The sequence below is a fragment of the Amblyomma americanum genome, chromosome 5 (genome assembly GCF_052857255.1).
Source record: "Amblyomma americanum isolate KBUSLIRL-KWMA chromosome 5, ASM5285725v1, whole genome shotgun sequence".
Taxonomy (NCBI): Eukaryota; Metazoa; Arthropoda; class Arachnida; order Ixodida; family Ixodidae; genus Amblyomma; species Amblyomma americanum.
This window is the reverse complement of record NC_135501.1, coordinates 153,009,727-153,022,562: the sequence shown is the minus strand read 5'-3', so window position 1 is coordinate 153,022,562 and position 12,836 is coordinate 153,009,727. Positions and strand designations below refer to the sequence as shown.

Sequence of the window (12,836 nt, the reverse complement as noted above, 5' to 3'; positions counted from 1 at the left end):
AGGCTAAGGTAGAAAGCATTGCACTTCTAATACGCATTGACGCGACGCTTGAACAACGTCGCGGCTTTAACTGCGTTTACGTTGCAGATTAGCTGCTGGCGAAAAAATTAGGCATGTTTTATTTACAAGCTTCCCGTCTTGAACTCGTCTAACCTCGTCATATAATAAAAATGTGGCCCGTGTGCCCCTTAGGGTCCTTTGCACACAACATTGTACGATTTCTTACTTTTTGTCTGATAACAGCAAAATTCATTGTTTATTTTCTTGTTCAGAGAATTTAAGCTTCTTGATATCGCAGGCAAATTCTAAGCGGCTAAAACAGTAAATATTGCCTTTAAAAAGTGTGAGCCTGGAAAGATCTCTTCCCTTCTCTTCGTGTATATTTTGTCCACATTAATAAGATCACTTTTCTTTAAATGTACTGTATCTTGTGCATACTCGGAACAGATAAGTTTTATAATCATTCAGGTGGATATTTGAGAAATTCCGGCACTTCAGTATTACATTTTGCGACCTATGTGAAGAAATTTCTTGCATATGTGTACAACATTAAATGCTGAACTTAAAGATCTTTCACACAAGTCCATATGGTTGTGTTACTAACACAGAAAAGAGTCTGGCATCAAGCGAGCGTTCAAAACGAGATCCCAATCTTCCGGCACCGACTCGATCCTTTTTTTTCAGGCCCGAATAACTGGAAAGCATGGAGCAGTCAGCTCGTATCGCTACTTCGGCTTCATCTTACGGATGCCATTCCCGTAGGCGGAGGGCAGAGGCCTCGAACATTTTGTCGAGTTTCCTTTTGTGTTCTGGACTTTCCACGCTTCGATTTGAAGCCTCTTAGCCGGATTAAGCTGCTCGCCAAACACACTTGCTCGCTCGAAGGCGATTCTGCGGTCGATATGTTCACCGTGCTCATAGAGGGCACTGCGTTCGGTGTCCGTTTTCCTAATGCCGTTTTTGTATTTTTGGAGAGGCATTTTTTGCAGCCGAAAATTGAATGGGACATTTAAGCTCTGCCTTAAAGATATGCCGCAATAGCTTTTGAGTAAATTCATGCCCATATGTGAGGAAACGGTCATTCTCAAATTTGCTTTCATATGTCCCTGAGAGTCCTCATGACACTCCTTGCGCTATCCCATACAGAAAAGTCCTATGGGCGTCTATGGAAAAAGCTATGTCCGTCTATGGCCTTTTATGAACGTCTATAAGCACCCATAGAGGTGCTTATTGACAGCTATTGAAAAATCTATGCCACTAAAGCTATAGCTTTGGAACCATACAATTCTGTTAAGCTCTCTATAGAAAAATATATCAGCCTGTATAGACAGCTATAGACAGAAATAGGAAAGGCCTATAGCTATTTAGGCCAAAATTCTATAGCCGGCCATAGGACATTTTTGTATGGGATGGTGCAGCGCTTTATGAATTCGCCACTGTCCTTCGATGACAGGTGATACCATCGATTGGTCTTGTGGGACCCAAGTTGCTCTTCCAAGGCAAGCTCTCGCGATCAACCATTAATTTAACTGCCACTTGTTAGTGTGGTTAGATTACTTACAGTCCGGTCGGTAGGTTGTGATGACCCTACAATGCCACGTCAACTAGGCTGCCCACCCAGGTTGGTTCCTTGGGGGTGGCTGCCTGGACCATCCTCCGCCACCCTATTTATCGATCCCAACACCGGCAATGCCGATAGCGGATTTTCTCGGTAATGGGGCCTTTAACGCTGTCGCGTTATGAACGACGTAGTCGCAAGGGAGAACAACACAGGACAACTGCTTTCTTGTTGGTACACGTCATTTTTGGCTGAAAAAAAAATGCTTTTAAGCATTTCATACCATTAGGCCCACCATTCAGCCTGTATTTTTGGAGACTCAAGGCCACAATCTTCGTCTCGCTTGACTACGACGCACGAGATACGGCGCAGGAGGTATTAAGGCGAAAGCCTTTAATGGCCCATATATACTCTCGGTCGAGATCCTATCCGTCTGTTAAATCTCCAACCGAAAGTCACGACAACAGAAGTGACGTCATACCGTCCGTCCGTTAAGCTCTTCACCTCGATAAGAAAAAAAAAATCTTTGTGCACGATTGGATTCGAACCACCATCCTTCTGTTCCGCAACCGAGCGTGTTAACGACTACGCTACTTGCTGTCAACGCATGTGTAGTTATCCTTGTCTAAGACGCTTGAGAGTCTTTGCGGAAAGGCGTCGAATCTGATGGATGCCTCCCAAACGCCCTCCAATGTCTCCAGCATTAAAGATCCACAAACAATTGTATACTTAATTAACACCTTAACCACACTTCAGCGGCACAAGCAGCAACACCCCGCTAAAGGCTTTCGCCTCACCGCACTTTAGGTCAACAAAGTGCCCCCTGAATATTTTGGTAGACCATACCTTGCTGATTCTCTTTGGGGACGCGATCTTTGGGTCCCAGTAGGAAGCGGCTGAGCGTTGACACCGGTCTGTGGGAGATGCAAATGTTTTACTTCCTCATATGTCACGGTGGCGCGAACTTTTTCTTCTCGTTATTAATAATTGACTTCGGTGTCCGCCTGGCGCAGCCATTCTTCTGGTGCTCGGCGAATTAGGCAGCTTTTTCCTTCCATCTCTGGCTTTCATTGGAGCGGGTGGTCTTCACACTTCACAGAGGGGTTCAGATGACGGAAAGTTTGTGGTTTGGTAAGCGGTAAGGGTGGAAGTTCAGGTAGTGGCCGGTATATGTCTGTTCCCGTCCACACAAAATTCGAGTTCTTCTTATTGTCGAGGAAAGTTACAAACTGCAGAAAAGGACGAGGACAGGTGGAGAAACGAATACCGCACCACGGGCGCGAACTGCCAACTGTTTACTCAAGAAAGCAAAAGCACGGGATATTTAAGGCGGGAACCCAGGCGTGGGACCACCTTTGTCACTCGCACATGTACAGATAAACACAGGGGAGATAAAGCTACCAAAATAACCTTGTAACAATACTTGAGGCCAGGTGAAACAACAGGGACATCTGAAATTGCACCACGCAGCAATTACTGTACAACAGGAAAAATAAAGCAGATGTAAAATAGCATAGATTTTAACAAATGACTGGAGTATAGACGAAAAGTGACAGAATAAAGACGCGCTATAGCAATCTAGTGGTAAGATGCTAAGCAACAGTTAAAAAGAGTAAGAGCGAATGTTAGGCGATAAAAGCCAAGATGACTTCGTAGATGGCGGAATGCAAAACAACAATCAATCATAGTGAAGATCAAGATCAACAAGTAAAACGTGATAGGTCATGTGATATATAAAAGCAGGCATGAAGGTAAGCCAACAACAATGAGGAAATGAATGCGCATAAAAGCCTGCATGTACTGTTTGGGGGAATAATTTAGTTTCGATTCGACATACTGAGAAGTGCCTCATGAGCTAACAAAGAACATTGTTCAAGTTGTGCGCTCTTGATATCCGTTTCTGTGTATTTTACTCGTATCCGACGGTTCGCAGAATTCCTCTAACGACGACCAGTTGAACATTTCGGTTGCAAACGACATAATAAAGCGGGAGCTGGTCTACAGTATGCCGGGTCGTGTCCGGCCGGACAGCCAGCTGACGCTGGTCACCAGCCACCACGCCCTCATCTGGTGGATTATGGGGCACGTCCTGAACCGCCCTCACGACGTCGAGCTCTTACTGGGATGGCACGTCGTCAAACATGTAGCGCCACTCACCGATCGAGACCTGGCCCTCGCCTTCCATGGCCTCATACCAGGCCGCAAGGACCTCGCCAAGGAACACAAGGTGACGATACTGACGATTCGAGTTTTAATGACGCAATGTCTGCTTAGCCAAGCAGCTCTGTGGCTGAAGAGCTATTATATTCTCCTCGAGGGGAGGCGAAGACCCATAACCAAGAATTTCGCCCTACAAAAAGGCGAGTGCCAGCAGCCATGGAAACGCTTGTACTCTTCATGAAACTGCTCGGCACCCGGCGGTACTAGAATCAAAACCTTACCCTCCCGAATTCAAGACGGGTTTTCAAACCATTGTGTCACAGTTGCAAGGGTTTAAGCAGCACAATTTACAGCTGCAAGCTAGGAGCTTGCTTCTCCCTTGCACACTGCGTACAAGGTTCATCTTTGAGACGCCCGTGTGTGGCCAGTAACTCAAAAGGATTGAAAGTAAGTCTAGTTGTTTTATTTCTCAGGGACTCAGGGACAAATTCCAGCTCCTCCACAGCGAAATTCTCTAATTGGTCACTTCATTGATGACGTGTTGAGAGTCACGTTACCCGAATTGGCCAATCAGAGATAACTGCAAAATTTGAATTTATTTTGGAAATTTTTTGATTGGTTGACAGAGTTCACGGGTTCTTGTGACTTTATCATGACCTGCCCACGGTGGAAAGTAACAGGTTGCCCGTGGATTGTGAGCAAACTGCCCACCGCTGCGAAATTCAATGCAATTGCGACCTGCCGAGCGTGGCGTGTGCATGCGCCTTACGAAAGCTAGGGAAAAGCAACCTCGGTCTCACAGGCCCCAACCATGGCGGTATTTCAAACAGCCACCTGCCGGGTCGTTCGCGCATCGGTTAATAGCTGCACCACTGAGAAAGTAGGTGTATCAGAACTCCCCACGATCTTTCAAGTCTATTCAGAGGGTCGTGACGTCATCAAAACTGCATGACCACCAGTGGACCAATCATTGGCCCCTATATGCTATCCAATTTTCTATGGGAATATAGATAAGAAGGTCCCAAATGTTTTATTTTTCAAAGCCCCAGCTACGGCGCATTTCATGGGGGATGGGATTGACCACGATAGGACGATAACTTCAATATCATTCTTGAAATGCATGTGATAGCTATAACACACGGTGTCAGGTGGCGTATCATTCTAAGCCCGAGAAGACAATAAATTTTTACCTGTGATGAGCGACGATTTTTACAGCAGGCGCGTAGGCGGCTTAGAGGGGGCTCATTCGGCTGGGAGGCGATGAGCTGGTGATATGACTGATGTTCCTACAAGCGAATAGTAAAAATTTTGCAGACGGTCACGAGTGTATAACGCGAATGGCTGCTATTTGCGGTGTGAGATTGAAAGGAAAGATAACCGTAACATAGCCGCTCGCTATCGGAGCAGTGAAGTCCATCATCCACGTCAAGCGGACCGCCCACTAGACTCTGTTCTCTCCTCCCGAGCAGCTGCACCTCGGAAGTGAAATGCTTTGTGTGAAGGAGCTCAGCTAAGAATTCCTCTCCGGGCAGCCGGGGTAAAAAAATATAAAGGACGAAAAAAACAGCATGCTCGCGATGCTCACCCCCGACTAGACCCAGTTGTGCTCGCCGAGCAAGCAGCCGGTCAGTGGTGTACCCACAACGAGTGAATCCGAGAGACGAAGACCTCAGCAAGAGCGGCGCCGGCGGCAATGCGTAGACGGCGAACCTTCAACTTCCGGAAGGCCCGTCTCGGACGAGGTTCGTGCTAAGAGGGCCGCGCTGGAGCGAGAGCGTAGGTGGTGGTGGTGAAAGCTTTAATAGACACAGGGGAGCTCAGGACACGCGGGTCTATGTGCCAACGCGCGGCCCCACTGCACTCAAAACGTTCATGTTCCGGAGGCTCATGACGCTGGTCGCCCGGCCTGTGGCGATGGCTTGCTTGGCCGGGTCCTCGGAGCGCAGTTGGGTCTCCCAAGCCTCCCAAGTGGTAAGGTACTCCAGGACCCGCGGGGGAGGATCCGCCGGACAAAGGAAAAGGATATGATCGAGAGTGGCTTTGGGGTGGTGGCAGAGGGTACTGGAGAGACCATGATTTGGGCCAGCATGAACTTTGGGACACAAACGAAGAGAGACACATGGAACACGGAACACACTGCTGACTAACAACTTTAATGAAAAGGCGCGGAACACGCGGAAATATATACTGTGGTAAAGGTGGAGAGAAGGATGGAGAGAAAGCAAAGGGCATGGCGAAAGAAGGCCGCACCAAAAGCAAATGTAACAACAATCCTTAGAACAAAAGACGAAACAGCCGTTACCAGGAAAGCGAAATCACTGAGCCCCCCACAATCTTAGGCCGCGTTGCAAAACTGTGCGCACGTGATGAGAACCAAAGCATGATCGAGAATCAGTTCTAAGAGTAGTCACAGGATAAGATCTAGGCCACAACAAAGACAGTGAAAGAGCAAAAGCCGCGTCATAAAAACAAAACACGAAACAACTGAAAGAATATATGAATGAAAAACCCGCAAGAATTCACGCCAAAACAAAGCTAGAAGTTTAACATGAAGATGGACATGAGGCTGCGAAATCATGAAAGCTCCTTCGCCTACAGGTGAGACAAGAGTTGAAAAAAACCAAAAAAGCCAACACTAACACGGCTAAAACAGAGCTTAAAGCCTGAAGTTGAATTTAAACCAAAATGCCAACAGTGACACGACTAAAGCAGGGCTAAAAACCTAAAACATGATGTGGGGGATAAAAAGCACAAACACGGTGCCGAACAGGACGGGCGTATAATTTGGCCGGTTCATGGGACAGGGCAAACATCATGGAGGAACGTTTTTTCTTTGGTTGAGAGTGCAATTGACGGGGTGCTTACGCAGTCCTTCCCTTTCTTGTGGATGGCTACAGCTTCGATGATTTCCCTGGCCAGCCTATCTTTTTTTCTTCCAAGGATTGAGATGTTGTCGAGGTTGGCCGTGCATGGGTGCTTAGGCTGGCGGCAATGAAGAGCCAGGAAACCTGATGTGGCAGTTGCTCTTAATGAATTTGCGTGTTCTCTGGCTCTTTCATTGACGCACCTGCCTGTCTGTCCAATATAACATTTACCGCATGCGACAGGGAAATGATAAATTACACCTTCGTCGCAATCTGCGTATCTTGTCTGGTGGTCTACTGCGCACCTCATCCTTCGCTCTTCGTTGTTAACTTGGCGGCACATCTTGTATGCTTTGTTGGGTGCAGAGCAAACCACCTTGACAGCTTGTTTTGCGGCGATCTTTTTGAGGTTGTGAGTAAAGCCGTGGACGTAGGGTACAACAACGATGTTCTTGCTGGTCCACGTTTCTTCACCTGTGGTTGCAGATTCCTTGCGAGGCAAGCGGTGGAGCAGCGCCTCGCTTACCGTGATCAGCATTTGTTGGGGGTAACCAGCTTTTCTAAGCAGATCACTAGATTAAGGGCAGCTGGTCAATTGCACTCTCAACCAAAGAAAAAACGTTCCTTCATGATGTTTGCCCTGTCCCATGAACCGGCCAAATTATACGCCCGTCCTGTTCGGCACCGTGTTTGTGCTTTTTATCTCCCACATCATGTTTTAGGTTTTTAGCCCTGTTTTAGTCGTGTCACTGTTGGCATTTTGGTTTAAATTCAACTTCAGGCTTTTAGCTCTGTTTTAGCCGTGTTAGTGTTGGCTTTTTTTGGTTTTTTTCAACTCTCGTCTCACCTGTAGGCGAAGGAGCTTTCATGATTTCGCAGCCTCATGTCCATCTTCATGTTAAACTTCTAGCTTTGTTTTGGCGTGAATTCTTGCGGGTTTTTCATTCATATATTCTTTCAGTTGTTTCGTGTTTTGTTTTTATGACGCGGCTTTTGCTCTTTCACTGTCTTTGTTGTGGCCTAGATCTTATCCTGTGACTACTCTTAGAACTGATTCTCGATCATGCTTTGGTTCTCATCACGTGCGCACAGTTTTGCAACGCGGCCTAAGATTGTGGGGGGCTCAGTGATTTCGCTTTCCCGGTAACGGCTGTTTCGTCTTTTGTTCTAAGGATTGTTGTTACATTTGCTTTTGGTGCGGCCTTCTTTCGCCATGCCCTTTGCCTTCTCTCCATCCTTCTCTCCACCTTTACCACTGTATATATTTCCGCGTGTTCCGCGCCTTTTCATTAAAGTTGTTAGTCAGCAGTGTGTTCCGTGTTCCATGTGTCTCTCTTCGTTTGTGTCCCAAAGTTCATGCTGGCCCAAATCATGGATTCATACCAACTGGCCCAGAAAAATGCCATTTTTCAGTACTGGAGAGGTTTGTGTGGACTTGGTGATAGCGCGAGCGTATGTAACGGGAGGCTAATGTGCGTGTTTGGAGCCGCCTGCAATGTGTCTGGTGATAATTGTCGTGGTAGGGATGGGGTTTGCGGTAGGGCCGACACTCTGCTTTGCAGGCGTGTGTCAGTTCACTGAATGAATGCATGCGCTCCCATGAGAACCCTACATCGGAGGCCGCCGGTGCCCGGTTGAGAGAACCTCGGGCTAAAGCATTGGCAGCCTCGTTTCCGGGATTCCCGGAGTGGGCAGGTACCCATATGAGCTCCATGTCGCGGGGCGGGTGTGCGGCGAGGGAGTTCAGTATGCGATGTGCAGGGACGTGAACTCTCCCGCGAGCAAAATTTAGTATGGCGGTTTTAATCCGATAGAGTATATACCGGGCCCCCGTGCGCGTGATTGCTAGGGCAATGGTGGCCTCTTCAGCCTCCTCCGACGTGGCAGCGGGGGATATGTGAAGGTAGGCAATCGGTTGCAGGGAGGGGTTCGTGATGGCTACAACCGCGTCCTCGCATGTGCATGCGGCATCCACCCACACGGCATCCGGTTCCGTGCCATAGTGTTTGTGGAGCGCCCGTGCGCGAGCTCTGCGGCGGGGTGCGTGGTAGGTGGGGTGCATGTTTTTGCGTAGAGGTTTAACAAATAGTTCGCGGTGAATGTGGTTGGGGACCTGGAGCTGGGTGGGATCCGTGGCTGGTATCCTGATACCGAGGGTGTGTAGAAAGTGTCTGCCGGTGGTGTTTCTCACGAGACGTATGTATTGTGCCTGTCGGTGGGCCTCGATAAGCTCACCTATCGTGTTGTGCAGGCCTAGTTGGAGGAGCTTTCGGTTCAGGTATTTAGGGGTAGGTGTAGTGCTGTATCAAATGCTGTTTGGATCATGGCATCCAGGGTGGGGATTTCTCTGGCCTGGAGTTTCACGTAGGAAAGCGTGAAGAGAAAGCGTCTGAGGACGAAGGCATGGATGAGACGACATAGGTCATGCTCCTTCATGCCCCGGTGGTGTCCTGAAACTCGGCGGATTAGGTGGGATATCGACACCGCCGTCTGCTTGAGTTTCTGGATGGTGAGAGAGTTTTTCCCGTTGTCCTGGATGTGGAGGCCCAATACCCGAAGAGTGTGTACCTCGGGTATGTACCGGTTTTCCAATGTCACGGCTATCGGGGCTGTGGGGCAGTTTCGGGTTGTGGGGCGGAGCATGAGGAGCTCCGACTTCTCTGGAGAGCATGAGAGTCCAATACTCCGCGCATGTGTTTGGTTGAGGGTAGCTGCCGACTGCAGAGTATTCTCTATGTCTCCATCACTGACATGGGTGGTCCGTAGCGTGACATCATCAGCATAGAGTGTATGCCGAAGGTGAGAGATGGTTTGAAGAGCGTAGGCAGCGTCAGCGCGAAGCAGCTGCTCCGCCCAGCCTGCGGTTGGGGCCGATTGTTTCTCCGGGTCGTTGCCTAAGCTAGACAAATTTTCAAAAGCTGCGCATGGTCAGCACTGTTTTCGAGCACAAAAAAAACCAGAACGGCACAGGCTTTTTAGTCAACTTATAAAAGGCGGTCTTGCAATTTTTGCTAGCGTGTTTTCAGTCCAAGCAGCATCTGAATTGCTGGGTCTTGCTTCACTCTGGTAATAAGGGCGAAAAATTCCGTTTGTAGATTTTCCATTTGCTTTCATCACCACTGCAACTGATTTTAAATTCTCTCTAAAGCGCGCATTGGCTGTTTACTGCTGCGCTTTCACGCCGTCCGTTTTTGAACGCCGGACTTCGAATTCTTTCCTTTCTCTTTCATTACTTCCCACCCTAGACATACGAGATTGCTTATCTCATACGAAGCTTCTTCTATCCCCGAACAGGGGCAATTTTATGATCTAATTGTAAAATAAGTACGTTATTATTTGGGCAAGGCTTCGAAAAAGTCCTCCGTAACGCCGCCATGTTAGATGAATTGAGGCGCCCGCTCTATGTCGTGAAAACAGCAAATATATTCAACTTCGTTTGCATCAAATTTGATGGTTATGAGCGCTGTTAGCTGTTTTCTGTCGTCCACTTCCTTCCTTCGTGACTTCCCATGGACCTATCACACCATGTTATTCGTATGTGTGCAGTTTGTACAGCGGCTAGGGTACATTTATTCCTCAAGACTTCTTTCTTTATTCTTTCCAGCTGGTTGTTAGGCCTCTGCTGAATGCTATGGCGCCTAATCCGCAAAGATTGGCACTGCCGCGAGATTGCGTCACTCTGTTTCTGTAACACGCTGTGCGCCCCTCAAGTTGAGAAATCAAAGGAATTCAAAGGCTACGGCTATGTAAGCATAATCATGTATCTGGACTAGCCAGGGCTACAGTAAATTTTAACTGACCGGCAGCATAGTATCCGATGCGAAGAGTGAACAGGCTTGTAAGTTTTCTTCTTTGGGGGTTCTGTAAAAACGCTTCTCTAAAAATGCTTCTGTAAAAGAAATGCAAATGTAAAATGGTCGAGGTATAATGTAGTTCAGAACGGCAGTTGTCTAATACTTGTGTGTTGGAGGATGGCTCTGGCGCAAAGTGAACTATCCTTGACGTATTTTTTTCTGTCTCGTGCTCCTATGAGGTTTGCATAACTCTAGCAGCAAAGCACGGCGTGCCTGGGATGCCTCGATCGCAGGGCTACTGCTTCCAGCTGCTGAAGAGGCACATGGGCGTGGCCTCCATCACGTACGTGGTCGAGCGTCACTTCACGGATGACGTGCGCCGGGACGTGGAGGCCATGGCACGGAGCGTGAGGCGCACCTATTTCGGCACGCTCAGAGATGCCACCTACGACTGGAACGAGCTGGGCCGAATGCTCGAGTTCCTTCAAAACTCCGTGTCAGCCGAGCTGCCGTCGGTGAGGGCTCTCTACCTCGAACACATCAGCCGCGGATATACACAAGCAAAGCTGCTGAATTTACTGGCTACTATGAGAATCAAGTGATCACGCGCTATACACGTGGCTGGATCATAATTTGTTTGCTAAGTTTTTAGTTACGTGCGCGGCAGGACCAAATAATCCTCCTCTGACCTCTTATAAACCCTATCCTGGGCTAGCAGAGATCACATTATGCCCATAAGTTGCCCTAGCTGCATTTGCCGCCGGATTTCCTTCTGCCCCTTGCACGTCTTCCTTTACTTGAAATACACACTGTTACTCTCAGGGACCCTCATTCATCTGGTGTCTGGCTTACGTGCCCTGAACATGTCCGTTAAAAATATCGCAGTAGGCACTTAAGCTTCGCCTTTACGGGTACGATGCTATAGCGTTAAAGGGTTAATGTCCATATATACGAATTTGGCGATTCCCTACTTTACATTCTAGATCCTTGGGAGTCGCCATTCCTCTCGTGGTGCAGTGGTGCAGCGGTTAAGCGATGCGCCATTGCCCTGCGATGGCAATTGCTGCCACCGGTGATGCCTGTGAGACCGAGGGTGTTCATCCCGAGCAACCTCTCGCCACCAATAATTATTTTAAGTGCCACCTGCCACGGCGGGCAGTTTTCTCACAATCCGCTGGGCAGGTTGTGATGACACCACAAGGTCTCATGACCTAGGTGGCCCCACCTGCCTCCCAGGTAGCTTCTAAGGGGAATTTCTGTCACGGTTTACGCTCACGGTCAACGACTCTGACTCCGAGAACCGATGCCCACGCCGGCTTTTCCTGCGACACGAGCTCCATAGCGCGTCGCGTTAAAACAATGTCAACAAGGTATAAGGGGGGAGCCTCAGTTTGCTTACCCAGCATTACTTGAAGAGGACTTGTCTTCGCCTGGGTAATGTGTTAATCATTGGGTGGGTCAAACAGTTCGTTCGCTCCGAGGAAGAAGTTCCGGTGGGGAAGGAGGTTGTGATGTGGAATGTGTGATGGGATGGCGAGCGAGAATTGAAGTCTGTTCTATAGGCGGGATACCTGCTAAAGAGGGTCAAACGGTTGCCCTGCAAAACGATGATAAAGAAATGCGCCGGTTCAGTAGAAAGGAATGCGGTGGGTGAGAAGGGTGGACTAGATAGAGATCATGGGCTTGAAAAGCTGTCTGTCCGTGTATGGACAGCTACGACAAGGGGCATAGTAGGACGGGTGGGGTGACATGGAAAAACTAGACGAAATTGTTCAATTCTTTTCTGGTAGTCTTTTTCCGACGACTCCAACACCAACCTTTCTAATCCGAGCAATAAAGATTGCTCTCTCTCTCTCTTAAAGTCAACCCAATCAGTAAAACGTGTTTCATCGATACATTCAAGCGAAATGTACAACTAACAGTGCTAATGCAAATTTCGCAAACCACATTGTATATTCGCAGTCAATTTCTTCCATGACCTTTTCTGCAACTTGCACATTGCCATACGCCTCATTAACGACGATGAGTAGATTTGTGAAGATTAAAACAGAAGAAAAATGCAGGGCCCGGCCGCGAAAAGTGCCACATCATCTTTGTGCACTCTCTTTGTCGTGGTAAAAATGTTAGTATTTTTGGGGTATTTGTTTGTTTTTGGCGCATATCATTGTAGTTAAAAATTTCTCTCAATACGTCAACTGAAGCCAGTTAAACACACAGTTTATTAATAACAGCTTTCATAAAGTGTTTTATATATTATTATGAAACTTAATTTGCGGAATTAATGGTTTGCATAAACGTTTAACAATACTTGCAAAGATATGCTTTTATCTGAAACTAAAATTGCAAAAAAATTGGTACATAAAAAATGTTTCTCTATCCGGTTGCAGATAGTTCTGGAAAAACGAACCTCTGGCTCCTATTGTTTTTCTGCTACAAAGCGGTCTTTTTCGGCTCGCTGCT

At 47.8% G+C, this 12,836-nt stretch overlaps 1 protein-coding gene across 1 annotated transcript in view; it reads left to right on the top strand.

Moving 5' to 3' along the window:
- The window catches only part of LOC144134280 (neprilysin-1-like), a 29,313-nt gene extending 17,411 nt beyond the window's left edge, over nt 1-11,902 (top strand). Inside the window, exons 6-8 of the mRNA XM_077667229.1 lie at nt 3,492-3,785; nt 10,670-10,891; nt 11,843-11,902. Of these exons, the coding sequence (XP_077523355.1) occupies nt 3,492-3,785; nt 10,670-10,891; nt 11,843-11,902 (576 nt within the window). The remainder of the gene's footprint in view (nt 1-3,491; nt 3,786-10,669; nt 10,892-11,842) is intronic.
- Nucleotides 11,903-12,836: the final 934 nt, after the last annotated feature.